This window comes from Cervus canadensis, chromosome 5, assembly GCF_019320065.1.
Source record: "Cervus canadensis isolate Bull #8, Minnesota chromosome 5, ASM1932006v1, whole genome shotgun sequence".
NCBI classification, from domain to species: Eukaryota; Metazoa; Chordata; class Mammalia; order Artiodactyla; family Cervidae; genus Cervus; species Cervus canadensis.
In genome coordinates, this window is record NC_057390.1 from 44,556,245 (window position 1) to 44,577,151 (window position 20,907).

The following is a 20,907-nucleotide window of genomic DNA, read 5'->3' on the forward strand; positions in this document are numbered from 1 at the left end:
CAATAACGGCTGGCACCTGCAAAGCTCTCACTTTGCACCAGGCTGCTCTGAATGCTTTGTACAGACAGGGTCAGTTAACCTTCACAACAGTCCTGGAGACACAACTGTTACTTCCATTTTACAGATGAGGAAAAGGAAGCACAGGGAGGTTCAGTGACTTGCCCAGTGTTCCTCAGTTTGTCAGTGGCAGAGCCGGCCAGGAAATCTGCCTCTAGGAGCTATTCTGCCTCTGTTATTAATAGTAATAATAATCAAAGCTTCCATTGGACTGGTCCCTCCCATGTGCCTGGGGCTTAATTTCTCACAGCCATGCTGTGATTTAGGCGTTGATGTTCTCCGAATTTCTCATTTCATAGATGAGTAAATCCGGGCTTAAAGGGCAGCCTGGGGTGAGCTGACTTCAGACTCTCACAGATGCTGCGTCGAAATCCGAAGCTTCCACCCTGATCGGCCTCTTTAAACTCGCTGCGTGACCGTGGGAAAAGCCCATTCCTTTTTGGAGCCTCAGTTTCCCTGTCGCTTAGGCTTTCTGCTCCTGGTTCCCCTTTGCTCCAGCGAGTGACCCAGAGAATGGGACTGCGGTGCAGGGGGCCCTGAGGATCTTGGACAACCCCAGAGCCTTCCTCCTCCCCTCAGCCCCACAATGACCTCACCCTCTTCCAGAAGAAGTCGCCATACAGTTTCTTTCTCGCCTGGCAAGCTGGGGTAGGGTTGGGGGGAGGGCTGGACGTGGAGGTGCTGGGTGCGGAAGGTCACCGAGAGAAGAAGGCCTAGCTCCATTTGGGGAAGGGCCCAAGGGTCTAGAAGCCACGTGCTCGGGAGCAGACTGTCCTGCGGGAAAAGAGAAGCGCCCGGGAGGAGGGGGCGGGGAGGGAGAGTCGGAGGAGGCAGGTTCTGGGCAGAAGGGCTGGGGGTGGGGGGAGGCAGAGAGCACGCGGACAAAGGAGGCGGCCGGCAGCCCAGCTGTTTTGAAAAATGCTTCCTGTTTCTTTAAAGGCGCTCGCGGCTCGGGCGGCCGGGGCTGGGGAGGCGGCGGCGCTGACTGATCTGGGGAACCGGGCTTCTGTGTAAACTGAGGCTAAACAAACACAGATGGAGCGCAGCGGGCGTTCTCCAGAAACGCTGGCACGGCGGCAGCGACTTCAGATGACACTCTGAGCGCTCCGGGAACGGACAGCCCGGCGGCGCAGCTGCCCCGGGGCGAGGAGGAGAAAGGGAGGAGGGAGGGAGGGAGCGAGCGAGCAGGGGGAGAGCTGGCGACTCCGAGGCGCTGAGCGCGGCGGCCGCCGGGGCAGGCGGGCGCGCTTCCCGGGCAGCCCCACGCCCCTGCCTCGCGCGCTACCCGCGCCATGAAGCACATCCCGGTTCTCCAGGACGGGCCCTGGAAGACCGTGTGCGTGAAGGAGCTGAACGGCCTCAAGAAGCTCAAGAGGAAAGGCAAGGAGCCGGCGCGGCGCGCGAACGGCTATAAAACTTTCCGATTGGACTTGGAAGCGCCCGAGCGCGGCGCCACCGCCACCAACGGGCTGCGGGACAGAACCCAGCGGCTGCAGCCAGTCCCGACCCCGGTGCCAGCCCGGGTGGCGCCGGCCGTTCCCTCAGGTGGGGGCGCGGACACGGCCGGGGACCGCGGGGGCGCCCGGGCGCCGGAGGTCTTGGACGCGCGGAAACGCGGCTTCGCCCTGGGCGCAGTGGGGCCGGGACTCCCCACGCCGCCTCCGCCGCCGCCGCCGCCGCCTCCTGCGCCCCAGGGCCAGGTACCTGGGGGTCCCGAGACACAGCCTTTCCGGGAGCCGGGCCTGCGTCCCCGCATCTTGCTGTGCGCACCGCCAGCACGCCCCACGCCGTCGGCGCCCCAGGCGCCCCCGGCGCCCCCAGAGCCCCCGGTGCGCCCCGCGCCCCCCACGCGCCCTGGGGAAAGTTCTTACTCGTCAATTTCACACGTAATTTACAATAACCACCCGGATTCCTCCGCGTCGCCTAGGAAACGGCCGGGCGAAGCTACCGCCGCCTCCTCGGAGATCAAAGCCCTGCAGCAGACCCGGAGGCTCCTGGCGAACGCCAGGGAGCGGACGCGGGTGCACACCATCAGCGCAGCCTTCGAGGCGCTCAGGAAGCAGGTACCGGTTCCCAGCCACACATCCTCACTGCACTTGGGGATGACTGCGGGAGTGGGTGGGCAAGTGGCGGGGCGGGCGGGGTGGTGGGACTTTAAGGAGGGTGAGGGTGTGGATTAAAGGGCAAGTAATCCCCGCCCGGTCGGTCCCAGCGCCGAGACAGGTATGGGACAGCCTGGGGCAAAGACCTTTGCCACACATTGGTATGGGTCTTAGTTTGCAAAGTGGGGATGAAGTTTCGAGATCTCTGGCCCTCTTTACTGCCACTTCCATCCCCTTTGGGGTGACCCTGTCTGCGAGTCTGACTTTAGCCCTCATAGTTCACTTTTATGGCAGCGAATATTTGTCTCCCGGAGGCCCTTGGGGGCCGTGAGGATTGGAGAGGGGAAATGTGGGAATCTGTCTCCGGTGGGTAAGGGCGAAGACCCTTTTTCTGGCAGACCCGGAATGCTGCTGAGGGGTGGTCCTGATTTTGCCAGAATATAAATGTTCCGCCTTCTGGGGGAGCCTGTCGACCCCTTTTTAGTCCCCGCCTCCCGGCAGGGTTGTCCCGGCCCTCAGGTTGCCTACACACCCTGCAACACCCCCCGCCCCCCCTCCCCCCCCCACCACCTTGGTGTCCTTAAGGACCCTGGCTATAACCCTTCCCTGGGAATTGGCTGGAGAGAGTCTTTCCTGGAGATTCCCCTTTACTGCTGACCTTCAGCGCACATGGAAGAGACAGGTCGGCTGAGCAGGGAACTGGTTGATAGGGGATCTTCAGAAACTAGTTCTGGAGTGGGTTAGGGGCTTCTTAGTTTAGGGCAGGTGGCAGCTGTCCTCACCAGACACTGCCTTCTGGGGGGGGGGGGTGGGGAGGAATATTTGTCCAAGAATTCCCTGTAGTGGGGAGTGGCAGTTTTACAATTCCACTTAGACAAGATTGAGACTGCCCGGGAGTTCTAGACTGTTCATTTTCATAGAGCAAAGAGAGATCTAAGAAGTGAGTGGTAAGTGCCCTCTGCCTCCACCTCACACAGGGCATGGGGAAGGTTGAGGGGGTAGGTGGGTGTGATTGGTTTGAATAGTCAGGATTTCTGCTTGCTCTGCCGCTGACTTCCTGTGTGACTTCAGGAAAGTTACTCACCCTCTCTGGGCTTTAGCCAGTAACAAAGGATTTCAGAAAATATGATATTTTTGGATGACACTCTCTCTGCTTCCTCCTGTGAGTGGGTCGGGCAGTGCCTGTATTCATCCCTGGGAGAGAAATTGAACTCCTGGGAAAAGAGGCTCTATGACTTTTGAGCCAAAGTGTCTCACTTGGGAATGGGTGAGCTGATTGGTCAGTGAAGTGGAGTGGAGTGGAGGGGTCAGATAGCTGTCACAGATAGTTGGGACCCTGGGCAGTGGGCCAAGTGGAGAATTCAGTCTCACCTTCAGGTAGCAGCCTGCTACCTGCCCCTCAGGATGGAAGGCTGAAATGACAAAGATATGCCTGTCCACCTGCTCACCTTGAAGCTAGGAAAACCCCTCTGATTGGGGAGGTCAGGTGCCCAGAGCATCACAGCTGGTGAGCAGCAGGACGGGGCTGGCACCTAGGCCCTCTGACTGCCAGCTCCGGGTTCTTTTTACTCCTCCAGCTGCCTCTTTCGATGCTGAGAAAATATTCATAGTCTTGTATGCTCAACTGCATCTCATTTGTCCAGTGGCTTTAACTTCTTTTAGTAATAAATTCCATCTTACCTGATCTTAACATCCCTGTCAGTTGGATTAACTTTCCACTTAATGGAATGTAAAACTGGGGCCCGGAGAAAGAAGGAAGAGGACTCTTCCCAAGTCACCTAGTGGGTTAGGAAAGATGATAGAAGTTTCTAGAATGCCCGCCCGGCCAAATGCTTCTCACAGTGTTGGCTGTATCAGTGTCATGGGCCCCCCAGCTGGACTTGCAGTGTCATTTGTAGTTGGAAGATGGGCAGACACAAGCCTGACTCTCTGAGACAGGATTGTTAATCCTGCTTTCCTTTCACTTCTGCCCTTCTTGTGGGAAAGTTCTGTAGAAAACGGACAAATTCAGGGAGAGAGTGCGTGCACACACACAGGTACACACAGCTGTGTGTATACACGCAATCAGTACCCGTGCTCTTAGCACACACCAAGTGCTTGAACAGAAACATCCACTCCTGTTTGTTGCCCTCCTGGCCCAAAGCATCTGTCCTTTCCCCAGAAAGGCTGCTGTCCGTTATCTGGGAGCAAAAGAAATCGCTAGGGCACTTCTGGTCCCCAGAGCCCAGGGCCCAGGCCACACTCACCACGTCCACATCACACAGCCCCTGTCTGATGGGGAAAGTCCTGTGTCCTGGAGGCACTCCTTCCTCCTCTGGACCTCAGTTTCTCTCCTGTAGAAGGTGTACATGTGTATACACACACACACACACCCATCCATGTGCGTGCCCCTGTCCAGACAGGCTGTGGCTCTGGATTTAGGCTTGGTGGTGGTGGTTTAGTCACTAAGTCGTGTCCGACTGTTGCGACCCCATGCGCAGTACCCCTCCAGGTTCCTCTGTCCATAGTATTTTTCCAGGCAAGAATACTGGAGTGGATTGCCATTTCCTTCTCCAGGGAATCTTCCCGACCCAGGGATCGAACCCAGGTCTCCTGCACTGCAGGCGGATTCTTTACCAACTGAGCTACCAGGGAAGCCCTTGGATCTAGGCTCAGGCTTGACTATTGGAAATGGGCCCCTGCGAAAGAAGCGAAAGGTGAGAGTCTGGTTCTGCCTGAAATGAGACCTTGGCCATTGCAGCGCTGACGTCCGTGGTGGGACTGTGACTGGTCTGGAGTTCCGTTTCCCTGACCAACTTCCTGGTACAGTGAAAAGAGTATGAGCAGGGAGTCTGGAGGCCGGCATTTGAGTCCTGTCTCTGCTGTATGCCTCTTGTGTGACCTTGGACAAGTCATTTTCTCTCTGAGCCTCAGCTAATGAAACTGGAAAATGGTGATAAAGCTTACTTCATACACAGCTTCTTTGCAAACATCGAGTGAAGAAAGGAAGGGAGACCGTAGGAGGAATGAACCTTTCTCGAACATCCACAGTGTCCTCAATGCTGGGCCAAGGACTTGACAGATGTAGAAATAAGAATCCTATAATCATTTTCTTAACAATCATAGAAACTGCCATCAATCTGTGGCAGCAATCAAAGCAACTGGGTTCAGTCACCCAGTCACGTCCGACTCTTTGTGACCCCATGAACTGTAGCATGCCAGGCTTCCCTGTCCTTTGCTATCTCTGGGAGTTTGCTCAAACTCATGTCTGTTGAGTCAGTGATTCTATCCAAATATCTCATCGTCTGTCACTCCCTTCTCCTCTTGCCCTCAGTCTTTCCCAGCATCAGGGTCTTTTCCAATGAGTTGGCTCTTTGCCATCAGGTGGCCAAAATATTAGAGCTTCAGCTTCAGCATCAGTCCTTCCAATGAACACTTAAGGCTGATTTCCTTTAGGCTTGACTGGTTTGATGTCCTTGCTATCCTTTGTACTGGGTCCTGGGCTAAGCGTGCTATGTGTATTAGTTCATTTAACGAAATAGGTGTTGTCCCATCCCTACCCCCGTTCCACCCCCATTTCACAGATGGTGAGACTGAGGTTCAGAGAGCTTCTGTAAATTGGTGATGGTCTCCCAGCCTTTGGCTGCCACACCAGGCCTCATGGGTTTTGCACTGCATATCTCCCTGACTTGCCATTTACTAGGCTCCAGGGTGCATATGCCGTTATCCTTGCAGAATCTGGATTCAAATCAGTCAGTGAGTCGCTCCAAGGCTCAGAGTCCTACCAGCCTGGTGATCGCCCTGGAGCTGTCCACCCCCAGCACAGGGAAGCGCGCCAGTCTCCTGTTTTGTCCAACCCACCATATTCTCAACCAGGGAAGGAATAGGGTAGGAGGCTGCCTGGCCATAGAAGTGCAGGTGGGGGAGAGAGAGGCCCCCTGGCAGGAGGGTGGGGGGTGGGTATGCAGGGCAGATGGTCAGGCCACATGCCACCAGCCCAGCTGCGTGGGGCCCTCCCCGCCGCCTCATGTGAAGGCCATGTGTGTACAGCTGGGCCCGGTCCATGTGCGGGGCTGCTCCGGGCCAGGTGGGAGGGGTTCAAGGGAAAGCCTGGTGTTGCTGGGTGGGGGAGGGGAGGGGCCCGAGCCCGTGGGCCTCGGCCTTCCCTGACAGAACCTTCTGGCTCACAGGCTGTGCTTGCCCACAGGGCATCTGCTGTGCTTGCAAGATTTCCTCTCTCCCAGAGAAGTGTAAAGCTCCTCAGCGCTGGAGGAATGGCACTCTGGCCAGGCAGAGGCCTGGATCAGCAGGGCAGAGCCCTCAGGGCCTGCTGAGGTGCCTCTTCATAAGTGAGAGTGTTAGTCCCTCAGGCTTGTCCGACTCTCTTCGACCCCATGGACTGTAACCCGAGAGGCTCCTCTGTCCATGGGATTTTCCAGGCAAGGGTTCTGAAGTGGGTTGCCATTCCCTTTTCCAGGGGAACCTTCCCGACCCAGGGATCGAACCCAGGTCTCCTACATTGCAGGTAGAGTCTTTACTGTCTCAGCCACCAGGGAAGGTGCCATGGTCTCCTGTGGAATCCTCCACAAGTAAACTCAGGGTGGCCCAGAATGGGGCATGAGAATGGCACCCCCAGCCCCGCACCTCTCTCACGCTCAGACTCCCTAGGATGCCAGGGGGCCATGGCAGCCTGTGTCTCACTCCTCAGGGAATGAGGGACAGGCCTGCTTGTGTCCAGGGGGACAGGAGTGACAGAAGCCTCTCTCCGGCTCCCTCTCATCCAGTCACCAGGGCAGCTGCCTTTTGAACCTCTTTGCAGGAGGTGAAGTACCTTACCTGGCCTTGTGGTCATGCATATGTAGTCCCACCTTCCCACTTCACAGGTGAGGACACTTACAGAGGTGGAACGAGTGACCAGGCTTTGTCCCGTCTGGCTCTGGGCCAGGGCCCATAAAGACTTAAGCCCAGGTTTTCAGGGTTCGGCCTCGTTGCTAGGAGTCAGGTTGGGATTTTGTTTAGACGGAACTTGACAAGGACCTCGAACAGCTCTATATGGAGAGACTTCATCCCAGAGAGCCAGCACTCCCTGATATGAGATGATCAGAGAATAATTTCAAATGAATCAGGTGCTCGGCTGTGTGTCGAGGACACAGTGATGCTGGAGCTCTGTGGGTCCAGAAGCCTTGGTGGGCATCTGAGGATGGGTCTGAGGAGTGGGTAGGAGTTGGCACAGAGGCAAGAGGGATTCCAGGCCGCCCCTGCATTGGCTGGTTGGTTCCTGGCTGTGCTTGTCTGTTGCCCCTCCGAAGGAAACGGCAACCCACTCCAGTATGCTTGCCTGGGAAATCCCATGGAAAGAGGAGCCTGGTGGGCTGCAGTCCATGGGTCGCAAAGAGTTTGGCATGACTAAGAGACTAACACTCACTTACAGCCCCAGCCCCTCCCTACATCTGCCCAAGGCGATTCCATTCTGAGGCAGCAGGTATTCTCATGTCCATTTATTGGTGAGGAAACTGAGTCCCCTAAGCTTGTGGCCCTGCCTAAGCTCATGTGGATGGCCCAGAGTAGAGTTAGGTCCTCAGCATCTCAGGCCAGGGTCCTTCCTGCTTTCTCCCACTTGTTGGAGCCAGAAGAGGGTCTGGTAAGTAAGTGGGATGGAATCTCTTAGAGGTATATGGGACCTTGAGAAAATCCCCACATGTGCTCTGAAGCTTAACAGTCTTTTAAATTTTTGTCTGTGTTGGGTCTTCGTTGCTGTGCACGGGCTTTCTCTAGTTGCGGTGAGTGGGGGCTACTCTCTAGTTGTGGTGCTCTGGCTTCTCATTGTGGTGGCTTTTCTTGTTGTGAGCACAGGCTCTAAAACACAGGCTCAATAATTGCGACCCATGGGCTTAGTTGCCACAAGGCATGTGGGATCTTCCCGGACCAGGGATCGAACCCTTGTCCCCTGCATTGGCGGGTGGATTCTTAATCACTGGACCCCCAGGGAAGTCCTAAAGCTTAACAGTTCTTGTGGGTTGAGCATCAGGCAGGTTCTTTTACTTTCTTGGAAGTTTTGCTGCCTCAAGAGTTGCAGCCAACTGACCCTGCTGCCTCCTTTGGCCTTGTCCTCTGAGCAAGCTGAACAGATGACTACTGTGGGCTTTCCTGCAGGTGGTGTGGTGGCTGGGCTCTGGGCCTTATGTGGATGCTCAGAGAGGTAATGCAGTAAGGCTGGGATCCCATGAAGTCCAGAACTCTCCAGCTTCTGCTCAGAAGGGTGGGCTGCCCACCTCCACACCATATAGATACATCCACTTTAAAAAGCAAAGACACCACTTTGCCAACAAAGGTCCGTCTTGTCAAAGCTATGGTTTTTGCAGTAGTCCTGTATGGATGTGAGAGTTGGACCATAAAGAGAGAGCGCCAAAGAATTGATGCTTTCCAACTGTGGTGCTGGAGAAGACTTTTGAGAGTCCCTTGGACAGCAAGGAGATCAAACCAGTCAATCCTAAAGGAAATAACCCTGAATATTTATTGGAAAGACTGATGCTGAAGCTCCAATATTTTGGCCACGTAAGGGACAGAGGAGCCTAGTGGGCTGCCGTCTATGGGGTCACACAGAGTCGGACACGACCGAAGCGACTTAGCAATAGCAGCAATGGTGCAGAGCTGACTCATTAGAATAGACCTTGATGCTGGGAAAGACTGAAGGCAAGAGGAGAAGGGGGCGAAAGAGGATGAGATGGTTGGATGACATCACTGACTCAGTGGACATAAGCTTGAGCAAACACTGGAAAAAAGTGAAGGACAGGGAAGCCTGGCATGCTGCCATCCATGGGGTTCCAAAGAGTCAGACATGACTTAGTGACTGAACAACAACAAGATACATCCACTGGAGAAGGGCATGGGAACCCACTACAGTATTCTTGCCTTGAGAATCCGGTGGACAGAGGAGCCTGGCAGGTTACAGTCCACAGGGTCACAGAGAGTCACATATGACTAAAGTGATCTAGCACACACACGCGCAGATACATCCACATCCCCAAGCAGTTGCTTCTGGCTGATTGGAAAGAGCTCAGCTAAGGTGTGAGTTCAAAACCCAGCTCGTCTTTCATCAGCTGAGAGATACTGGAAGTGCTTAAACTCCCTGGGCATCAAATACCTCTCACAACAGCCATCCTTTGCTTGGCCTTAATAGATTGCGAGAAACAGCAGGGGGTGACCTGGTTCCAGCAGCCATGGAGGGTACACAGATGTTATTCCCACCTTCCAGATAAGAAAACTGAGACTCGGAGAGGTGAAGGTACCTGTCCAAAGTCACATCCTACTGTTTGGGATTCAGATCAGCTCTTTCTGCCTTACCTTGACCTTGCAGAATCAGATCTGCATTAGGCCAGGGTGCTCTGAGCCGAGTTTTTTGGGGGACCTGGTTGCTGCATCCTGGGACGTGGGCATGAGAAGGACCTGGAATTAACCAGATGAGCTGAGGAGCACCCGTGCTGGAGAGCAGGAGGAGTCAGAGTCAGCTGCCAAAAAGGATCCTTGGTGTCCCATATACAGCCACCTCAGGCAGCAGGAGCTCAGAGAGCCTGGTGGCCTTCCTGACTGATAGATACACAAGCTTGTAGCTCCAGTCAGGTCTTGATGAGTGACCTTGGGCCCAATATGTCTCTTCTCTGTTTCCTTGTGTGTAGATGGGGTAACAGTCTTTATTTGGGGGGATGTTTCAATGGGCTAAAACTACCTATGAATAGTGACCACAGGGCCAGGTAAACAACCAGAGCTCAATAAATGGTTTTCTTGTTAGACTTGGACTTTGAGAGAAGCAGTGGGGCAGATTGACAAGTCTGGGACAAAACTGCTCAGAACTTGGCACGGGAGCTCCTAGGTTGGCCTTGACCTCATCTGTTGCTCTGTGGTCCCACAATGACCCTGGATCCCCACGAGCAGATCCCTTCTGAGAGCCCTGCTCCCGACTGGGCTGCTCCTGAGACCCCTGCCGCTGTCTCAGGACCCCCAGGAAACTTTTTGTCCCACAGACCTTGTTTATTTGTTCAGGCTGATAAGCAGGATTCTCTGGACTCTGGTTGAGAACAGGCAAAGTGCATTGCTCTGCAGGCCTTTTTTTCAGATGGATTTGGTGGCGTGGTCAGAGCTCGGGGGTGGGGGGCAATGTATGGGAGTTGGGGGAGTTGACAGTCCCTCTGTTTTCTCCCTGCCCCTCCCTGGGTTTCCTAGCCTGGTGAGGGGCAAGTCCATGGCTGCTGGAGGATGTTGGAAGGTGACTGCAAACCTCATCTGGGCCCTGGGCTGTGGTCTCAGGACCCCTGGAGGGGGAGGGCGGGTAAGGGATGAGCAGGCGCTACTTCCTGGCTCCAGATCTCCTGCTTCTTACCCTCTCTGGAGCCCTTCTTAGGAGACTGCCATACTCATGGACATAATGCCCCTGACGGGCAGTGTAGCCCATGCGCCGTCTCCTTTAGTTCTTCCCACACTGTGAGGCCAGGCCTGTTAGTGATATAATGAGGACAGCCAGGCCCAGAATGATCATGTCTCTTGCCCAGGGTTTGTGGCTAGAGCCAGGAGTTAGCCCAGGTGACCAAAGGATGTACAAGCTTCACCTCCACACCAAACAGCTAAATCTTCGTTCTTAGAGAGAGAACAGTTTTGGAGAATTTCCTGGTGGTCCAGTGGTTAGGACTCTGAGCTTGTACTGCCAAGAGCATGGGTTTGATCTCTGGTCAGGGAACTAAGTTCCCTTAAGCCACACAGTGTGCCTTCCTCACAAAAAAACAGACAGAGGGGAGAGCATTCATTTGTTCATTCAGTCCCTCGTTCAACAAATCCTTTGGAGGCCAGTGATGGGCAGGATCTGTGTTAGGCTCTGCATACAGAGACTTTCCCCCGACAGCTCATAAGGAGACTGACCATTAAATGAGTCACAGTCATCAGGGGTTAAGAACAGATGGGGGCGATTAGAGCACCATCAAGGGCAGGTACCCGTAGCCCCTGGTGTAGGGCTGGGGGCCAGGTCAGGGAAAGCTCTTGGGCACGGTGAGCTTTAACATGGGCTCCATTTGTGGATGCATTTAAAGTTCTCATCTGAAGCAACTCTCTCTCTCTTTTAAAAAATTAATTAATTAGGTTGTGTCGGGTCTTAGTTTCATCCTGCAGGATCTTTTGTTCTGGTGCGTGGACTCTGTAGCTGCAGCACGAGGTCCCGGTCACTCCAAGGCAAGAGGGATCTTCATTCCCCAACCAGGGATCGAACCCATGTCCCCTGCATCACAAGGTGGATTCTTAACCACTGGATCATCAGGGAAGTCCCTGAAGCAGCTCTCTTGTTTATGCTGTCTTGATCACAGCACTGTGGACACTGGGGGCCAGGTCATTCTTTGTTGTGGGCACATGGTAGGATCCTGAGCACTGTAGGACATTTAGTAGCCTCTCTGGTCTCTACCCACTAGTGATGACCAAGAATGTCTGCAGGGCTTCCCTGGCGGTTCAGTAGTAAAGAATCCACCTGCTGATGCAAGACACACAGGTTTGATCTCTGGTCCAGGAAGATTCCACATGCCGTTGGAGCCACTAAGCTCGAGCACCACAGCTACTGAGCCTGTGCTCTAGAGCCCAGGAGCTGTAATTGCTGAACCCACATGCCGCAACTAGTGAACCCTGTGTGCCCTAGAGCCCATGCTCCTCAACAAGAGAAGCCACCACAATGAGAAGCCCATGCACAGCAACTAGAGAGTAGCCCCTGCTAACTGCATCTAGCGAAAAAGCCCAGGCAGCAATGAAGACCCAACACAGCCAAAAATAGATAAATAAAACTAAAAAACATCTGCAGACATTGCCAACTGCTGCTGAGGGATGATATTATCCCTGATTGAGAACCACTGGTCCAGAACAGTGCCTCATGTGTGTGTTGAATGATCCTGCCATGGGGGCCCCATTCACTGTGAGATGAGGGTTAGTCAGTACCAGGTATCAGTGTTGGGGATGAATGCTGCATATAGCTCCTGGAGAGCCATAGGGAGGAAGATGCCACAGCCTTGGTTGCTGGGTATACACGATTAGCCATTTAGGTGAACGACACATCAGAGCAGCTCTATCAGTTAGCACCTATCTAACCGACAGGTGGACTTTGTGGTGACATCTCCACATTATGGGGGCTTCCCACATGGCACAAGTGGTAAAGAACCTGCCTCCCAAAGCAGGAAACGAAAGAGACTCAGTTTCGATCCCTGGGTTGGGGAGATCCCCTGGAGGAGGGCATGGCAACCCACTCCAGTATTCTTGCCTGGATGGAGGAGCCTGGTGGGCTACAGTACATGGGGTTGAAAAGAGTTGGACATGACTGAAACAACTTAGCATGCACTCTCCATGTTTCCACACAGAACTGTGCTGCAGTCCACATAGCTTTTTGCTCCAGCAGTGGAAACATTGATGGACGATGTTAGAGACTCCATCTCTTCACCTGATGCAAATCACTGTGCCACTTGTGATTATCCACTTGCCACCTGATACGAAGAGCCAACTCATTGGAAAGGACCTTCATGCTGGGAAAGATTGAGGGCAGGAAGAGAAGGGGGAGACAGAGGATGTGATGGTTAGATGGCATCACCGACTCAAAGGACATGAGTTCGAGCAAACTCCCAGAGATAGTGAAGGACCGGGAAGCCTAGCGTGCTGCAGTCCATGAGGTCACAAAGAGTCAGACACGACTGAATTGAGTGACTGAACAAGTCAATGATGAATGTCAAGGATGTCAAGTCTGGTTGGAGCTGTACTTATTAGGCACCTGTTGTATGCCCAGCAGCTTCCCAGGTCCAGAGGTCAGAAAGAAAAAGAGAAAAGCATAATCCAATCATGTATGGGCCTCCCAGCTGAGCATTGGCACTTTCCTCTGGTCTGTTCTGAGAGTCTGGGTGCTTAGCTCTGCTTTGATGTTAAAGCATCCCTCTTTTTAAAAATTAATTAGTTAGTTAATTTTTGGCTGTCCTAGGTCTTTGTTGCTGTGCGCTGGCTTTCTCTAGTTGCAGCGAGCAGGGGCTACTCTCTAGTTGCAGTACACGGGCTTCTCATTGCGGTGGCTTCTCTTGTTGCAGAGCACAGACTCTCGCCACTTAGGCTTCAGTGAGTGCGGCTCACCAGCCCTAGAGCTGAGGCTCAGTAGGTGTGGTACACGGGCTTGTTTGCTCCATGGCATGTGAGATCTTCCCTGACCAAAGATCGAACCCATGTTCCCTGCGTTGGCAGGTGGATGCTTACCCACTGTAGCACCAATGAGGTCCATAACCTCAGTCTTGAGAGCAAGTCCTCTGATGGTAGAATCCAGTTATTGTTTGTTGCCAGACCCCAAGTGTCCAGCAAGACAGGTGTCCCTGAATGAGAGAACAGACTCTCAGAGCAAAAAACATCTGTTCTGTCCAAGATTCCTTCTCAGGGAGCACAGGTGATGGAACTCTGTCCCAGGGGGAAGCTCACTGTGCTTCGTGATTACTGACGTTTGGGCAAGAGCCGAGCCTGGCTTCCCTCCTGTATAGTCTGGGAACGTGGATGCCCCCCAGGGGTTGTGTGTGGGTGTAAACAGCAGGTGATTAGAACAGGGAATAAAATCCAGGTGGAAAGATCAGACAAACCACCTCTGCCGCCCGACCGTTCCCTCCCCAGCAGCGGCATGAATGGCCCCACACCTTCCTGGCCAAGGTGCCCCCTGGGCCGGTTCTCAGCAGAGACCGGGCAGCCCCTGCTGACGCCTTCTCACCCACCAGGTGCCGTGTTACTCGTATGGGCAGAAGCTGTCCAAGCTGGCCATCCTGAGGATCGCCTGTAACTACATCCTGTCCCTGGCGCGGCTGGCCGACCTCGACTACAGCGCCGACCACAGCAACCTCAGCTTCTCCGAGTGCGTGCAGCGTTGCACCCGCACGCTGCAGGCCGAGGGCCGCGCCAAGAAGCGCAAGGTATGTGCCAGCTGTGCGGGCAGCAGCCTCTGGGGAGGATGGGGAGGTAGGGACTGGAATCCAGGGCGCCTCTTACTCGTGTCCAGAGGCTTCCAAAGGGACCAGCGAGACCAGCCTCTTGGAGGTTTGCTGGGATTCAGGGCTCCTCAGGCCCCTGGGATTGTGTGTGACTATATTCAAGGGGCTTCCCAGGTGGTGCTGGTGGTAAAGAACCCGCCTACCAATGCAGGGGATGTGAGAAACATGGGTTTGATCCCTGGGTCGGGAAGATCCCCTGGAGGAGGGCATGGCAACCCACTCCAGTATTCTTGCCTGGAGAATCCCAAGAACAGAAGAGGCTGGTGGGCTACAGTCCATGGGGTGGCAAAGAGTCAGGCACAACTGAGCAACTTAGCACACAGCACACTGGTAATGGGGCTCCTGGGTACCAAGGACAGTCCACTTGGGCCTGCGTTTGCTCATCACTTAAATGAGGACAGCTTATCTCTGAAGCTCTTTCTGGTCTTATGTGTTCTGGTGCTGAGTTCCCCACTCAGCCCCTGATTAACGTCATATTAGAGGGAGATCTCATGGGCTGGTAACTGCCCAAGAGAGCCCTTCAGTATGTTTTGGGAATATGACTTGGCCTGTGGGTTACCTGAGGCTGTGCATTAAGGCAAATCATGTTCATTCATTCATTCATTCTGAAGGGATTCATAGAGCCCCAGCTGTTTGCTGAGCCTGCTGGGCAGGGGTATAAAAATGATAAACATGTGGTCCCAGAACCTCTGCAGCTCAGAGGATGCTCAGAGACCCTCTTGCATCTGGATGAGGGCAGGAGAGTATAGACAGGAGGCCCCGGAGGCCTTTGCTGGGCTACAGGAAGGCCAGGCGGAGGAGGGACAGGCTGCCTTTCCTGCCCAAGGGAGTTAGAAAGATCACCTTTGTGTAAGTGGTGTTTGAGCTGGGACCAGCAGGACAACCAGGAGGTTGCTGAGCAGATGAAGCAGGAACAGCATTGGAGACAGAGGGAACAGTGTGTACAAAGCCTAATGTGTTTGGAGAAATATGGGCGGGAGGAAAGGTGTCGGGCACAGCTTTGCTTCCCAGATGGCTTGGCTTCCAGCATTTCCAGCTGGGGGTCATTGCCAGGCAGTGCAGAGCAGGGCTTGGGATGCAGCCCTCTGGATCTCTCTGCACACGAAGCTACAGGGAGACAGAGGCTGGGACCCAGCCCATACCCATAGGAAGGGTAGAGGTGGTTAGAGATGCCTGACTCCCCTGAGCATGCAGGGCTGGGGAGAGTGGCGGGGCTGGGGGTGCGGGCAGGTGACTCTAGCATCCTCCATCTGTTCCTTCCTTCCACCTCCTTCTTCCTTCCTGGCCTGCCCTCTCCCCATCCCTGAGCCCCAGCCCCCTTTCCAAAGAGGCCCTTCTCTGGGTTCTCCAGGCCTTCCAGAGGCCCCTTCAAGAGGCTTCTAGGCAGAGAGACCCTTATGGACTCTCCTGCCCACAGCAGGGAGGGGCCCAGCACATCCCCACCACCAGCCACTGCTGTGTTGATGGCGTGTTGCAATCCTGGGAGTGATTTAACATAGACCAATTAGGTGAAATCTTCATCTAGTGGGTGAGAAAGGAAGCACCACTGGCTGCTCGCAGGGCGGCTTTCCTCTGGAAAGTGACACGGACAAATTAAGGGCATGATTGATGGCTCCATGCAGGGCTCTGTGACAAAGGAGGGTTGTAAACTCTGGGTGAACTTCCCCTGGCATTTGGGCTGTCGGAGGTGTGGATGGGCAGGGTGGGCAGGCGCCATTTCCCCCGTTTATGCCCCTCGTCCCCACCCCCACCCCAAGTCCTCCCCTCACCCACCAAAGGCCAGAGTGCTGCCCCGCCTTCCCTGTTCTGTGGAGCAGAGTGTCCTGGACTGGGGAAGAGGAGAGACGCTTGGAAGGTGAGAGGAGAAGAAAGAGGAGTGGGGTGACGATGGCCAGCAGAGAAGAGTTTTTGGCTTCCCCTGAAATCAGCCCAAATCTAACACACCTTAGAGCCCATCTGGTCCAGCCTCCCCATTGTCCAGATTGGGAAACAGGTGTTAGATGGTGGATAAGAGCATCAAACAGTCTTCTCTAGTGGCTTAGACATTAAAAGAATCTGCCTGCAATGCAGGAGACCCAGATTCAATCCCTGGGTTGGGAAGATCCCCCAGAGAGGGACATGGCAACCCACTCTAGTATTCTTGCCTGGAGAATCCTATGGACAGAGAAGCCTGGCAGGTTACCATGGGTTCACAAAGAGTCAGACACGACTGAGTGTCTAACACTTTCACTTTTAAGAGCATAAAACAGCCCTGAGTTCAAGGCCTGGTTCACCACCTACTAGTTGTGTCATTTTGGACCCATTTTTTAACCACTTTTTGCCTCAGTTTTCTCCTCAGTCATTGGGGATGTGGAAGCATCGGTGATTTCCAAGGCTGTTTGCAGTCTGATTTCCAAGTAGAGATCCTGCCTCACCTCTGAAGGGCAAGGGACCCCGGGCATCCTGTAGCCCCTCCTGCCAAGTGGGATGTCCTGAGGCTGCCATCTCCCGAGGACCATGCCTGGACAACCACCATTACCAAGAGGACTTAGAGGGAGGGGTGGGACTGGGTCCTGGAGCTGTTGGGACATCTTCAGGCCCCACCACTGTGCTGGCAGATTGGCTGACCACAGCATCACCCCATTCCTGCTGTGTGTGCTTTCCTGCATCTCTGTCACCATGCAGGTAGGTAAATTTCAAGGTGTCCTCAGGATGGTCTTCAGTGACCGCCGAGTGACCCTGAGTGACTTGAATAGGCTACTGTTTTGTTAATCAGAACCCCTGGAAATACATTCATTCATTCATTGATTCATTCAGTGTTTATCAAGCGCTGGCAGTGAGTTATATGTTGGAAATCCCAACCTGAGCACATGGGTGCCATGATGGGTGTTAGCAATGAGACTTGAGCTTCCCAAGTCTCTGTAGATAGACTTCCCCCTTGGCCCAGCAGTAAAGAATCTGCTTGCAATGTAGAAAATGCAGGAGATGCTGGTTCTATCCCTGGGTTGGGAAGATTCCCTGGATGAGGGCATGGTGACTCACTCCAGTATTCTTGCCTGGAGAATCCCCATGGACAGAGTTACAGTCCATAGGGTCGCAAAGAGTCAGACATGACTGATGTGACTGAACATAAACACACAGAGTCTCTGTGGACAGACATGTGGATGCAGCGGGGCGGCAGAGAGTGGTGGGGTTCAGATGAAGCCCCTGTTACCTGTCCCCTGCAGCCACTCAGGGCGACCTGAGGGTATGGGGATGCAAGTGAGTCAGGCTTACATTCTAATGAAGGATAAAGAAAGGAAGAAACTAAAAAACATTCTGATGTAAGTGACCAGCTGAAAGGAAGTCCTCCATAAATGATCACCAGCAATCCCATCGATGGCACCCTGAGCTGTCCCACTCAAGGGTGGCTCCCTCACAGTTCATGTGCCCCAGGGGCTGGGTGACCCTTTTCCAGGATGCCTCCTTGAGAGACTGTTTTCTGTGTCCGCTGATAAGCTGCCTTGTCCCTCCAGGCCTGTGTTAAGAATGAGATTTAAAGTGAACTTGACTTACCCCCTGGGCCCCAAGCGTATCCTTTTGCTCATCCCAGCCTTGCCTTGCTGGGGGTGGGCACCCACATCCCTTGACTGGTGAGTCCTCCATCTCTGGGCCTCACAGGATGTGACTCTGAGGATCCAGGGTCCATCTGGAAGCCCCAGTCATGCAGAGAGGCCCATCAGAGGCTGCCCAGCTGAGAGACAGGTGGGAGGAGTGGAAGGGCTCCGCAGAGCTCAGCTCCGACTCGGGCCGCAGCCGGAGATAACGCGCCTTAGGCACCTGGCTCTGGGCCATGTTTCCACAGCTCCTGTTTTTAAAGCAGTGACTCCTAGGAGCTTCTGAAGAGGAGGAGAAGAAAGAGCAGCAGAGCTGTTCCACACCTGGGCTGGATCTGCATTGCTGAACCTCAGAATAGGAGAAGACTAGTTTCCCACAATCTAGGGCACTGCCTTCCAGTGATTTGAAGCTATTGAATAAAATAATAGCAATAATAACAACAATAATGGCAACAAAAAAAGCAATAGCAGCAGCAGCAGCTACTGAAGTTGATGGTATAGTTTAAACCCTGGTGATAAATGACCAGTAAGTTCTTGTCCCCCACCAAGTTGCTCACAGGCCTCCGGGCTGTTCCTCGGTGACTCTGGTAAAGAATCTGCCTACTAATGCAGAAGACTCGGGTTTGATCCCTGAATTGGGAAGATCACCCGGAGAAGGAAATGACAGCCCATGCCAGTATTCTCGCCTGGAGAATCCCCATGGACACACACACAGAGAAAAGTCAGTCATGGTGTGCTGAGCTCGGGGCTGTACCAGTCACCTGGGCAGTGATTGGTGATCCCAGGCTGTGACGGTAGCTGTCAGTGCCAGCCGGGCTGGGGAGGTGGGCTCTGCAAGTCTAGAGGCTGCTCCTCACCTGTGGGCAGTCTTCAGCCAGAGGATGCGCCAAGGCTGGTGTGGCTCCATCAGATCCGCGTTGTCCCCCTTTTCCTGCTGCTTTCTGGGCAGGGGGAACTTTTGGTGGTGATGGCAGGTTGGAGGGTAGTCACACTCCCCTTTGGAAGTACATCTTAGGTGCAGACTTCTGTGTTTTGGTGCTGGGGGCAGGCTGAGGTGGCACATTGGTTTTGGGGTTAGGGAGTCAGTGGGAGCCAAGAGACTCTGTCTGGTATCTGAGCCCTGGAGTGTGGGAGACAGCAAGTCCACAATTCCTGTGTCTTCTGTGTCCCCACTGAGCGGCATGGTCCTAGCTCTGTCTCCCCATCGCATAGATGGTCACCTCCATTGGGGCTTTGGCTTCTACTTCTCCAAGGCGAGTTGACCCCGGAAGTGATTGCTATGGCCCTTTCTGGTAAGACTTGCCAAGCTGAGGTCACTTCAGCCCCTTAACTATCTAAATGACTAAATGTGTTTCGCTCCTTTCCCCTCTGCCCATCACAGGCATTTCACACAGATTTGAAAATCACTCACAGAGACTGTTGGGACCCCAGCGCACCACAAGAATACTGACAATACCTGACGTTCTTAGAGCCTGGTTCTCACGCTAGGCGTGGTGCTGGGTGTTTAGTACTTCTGACGGATCACCCTGTTGACTCCTCCCTCCCCCCATCCCTTCAAGGTGGAGACTGGTGCTGTCCCCTGTGCGTGAGTGCTGTCGCTTCAGACATGTCCAACTCTTTGCAACCCTGTGGACTGTAGCCCACCAGGATCCTCTGTCTATGGGATTCTCCAGGCAAGAATATTGGAATGGGTTGCCATGCCCTCCTCCAGGGCATCTTCCCGGCCCAGGTCGAACCCACATCTCTTATGTCTCCAGCATTGGCAGTCGGGTTCTTTACCGTTAGCACCATCTGGGAAGCCTGGTATTGTCCCAGGAACAATGAATCCAAGGCTCAGAGGCCTGAGGAACTGGCCAGTAAGAGGTGCCGGGCGGGGGCGGGGGGGGGGGGGCCTGCTGCTTCCCTGTCCTGCCCCCTGCATGGAAATGGGATGGTGAGAGGAGGTTCTATTTCTACATCCTCTGGGCCATGTTACTGAGTTAAATACCATGTGCTTTAAAAGTCCATGGAGCCTATCTCTGCTGGGAAAGAAGGGGGGTGGGTGGGAAACCACCATCAAATTCCCTTCTCGTCATAAAAATGGATGCAATTTATTTTTTCTGGCATTCCAATTACACAGACGTTTGTCGCCAGCTGTTTGTTCTAACGTGGAGCATTCTCTCAGCTGCTGTTTCCCCTCTCGCATTTGACACCGTGAGGCCACAGGCCTGGCAGGCACTGACCTGGGGGGCGTGTTTGGCCAGGGAGCCTCCCAGGTTAGGCTGGAGCTGGCTGCCCTGGAACGCAGAACGTGGTCGTCTGATGTTCCCCGGGTGGTCCCGAGGTGGGGGAGAGGCTGGGGCGCTGCTTTCCCCTCTCCTTTCACACTGCCTTCATTCCCCCCCGCCTCCTCTCCCCTCACTCACAGACCCCCGCCCTCCTCCCCACTACGCTGTGTGTGAATGAAAACTCAGGGTCTCTGATGGTGAGAAAGAAGCAAAGTCTCACACTCAATCACAGAGACCATGGAAAGTCCCCTCTGATGCTTAAGCCACTACCTCTCAGAGAACCCCCTGGAGCACCACTTTGATCCAGGGTACACCCTGGAGACCCCTTGAAAGACTTGGTGGTCCCGCATCCAGGATGCTATAGGTGGGGGTTCAGTTGAGAGAACCCTACAGTTCTTTTAAGTTTCTGTACTGCTGTCATTTAACTTTAAGGCACGTGCAATAGGGAGATCCTTGGCAAGACCATGAAGTAGGCAAAGAGTAGGCTTTGGCTCTGGAGACCTGGGTTCGAGTCCTGGCACTGGTACTTTCTGCCTGTGTGACCTTGGGTGTGTTACCTAACTTCTCTGAGCCCCTGTTCTCGCATGTGTGAAGGGAGAGCTTACATACCTTCCTTGCTGCCTTGCTGGAAGGCTTCAACAACATCCCATAGGAGAAAGGGCTGGCCTTTTCTCAGTGCCAGGAAGGAAATCTCATGAATTTACAACTACAAGGTAACAGCTTCATATGGAACCCCAGGAAGGATCATCTCAGGAACAGGCAGTGCCAAGAATGGATGAACGACCAGCCCAAGGTAGATGAGGGCAAATTGTTTTGAATGGGGGACTCCTGTTTGTCCAGCGTTCAGGGCAGAGCTCTGGCCCTGCATCCTTAAAGGGGGCGAGCATCTCACCAGCCCAGA

The 20,907-nt window shown here is 54.1% G+C and overlaps 1 protein-coding gene across 1 annotated transcript in view; it reads left to right on the forward strand.

Annotated features, from left to right (window-relative positions):
* The first annotated feature begins 1,018 nt into the window (after positions 1-1,018).
* The window catches only part of ATOH8 (atonal bHLH transcription factor 8), a 41,318-nt gene continuing 21,429 nt past the window's right edge, over positions 1,019-20,907 (forward strand). The window contains exons 1-2 of the mRNA XM_043468727.1: positions 1,019-2,120; positions 13,895-14,086. Of these exons, the coding sequence (XP_043324662.1) occupies positions 1,350-2,120; positions 13,895-14,086 (963 nt within the window). The 5' untranslated portion in view covers positions 1,019-1,349. The remainder of the gene's footprint in view (positions 2,121-13,894; positions 14,087-20,907) is intronic.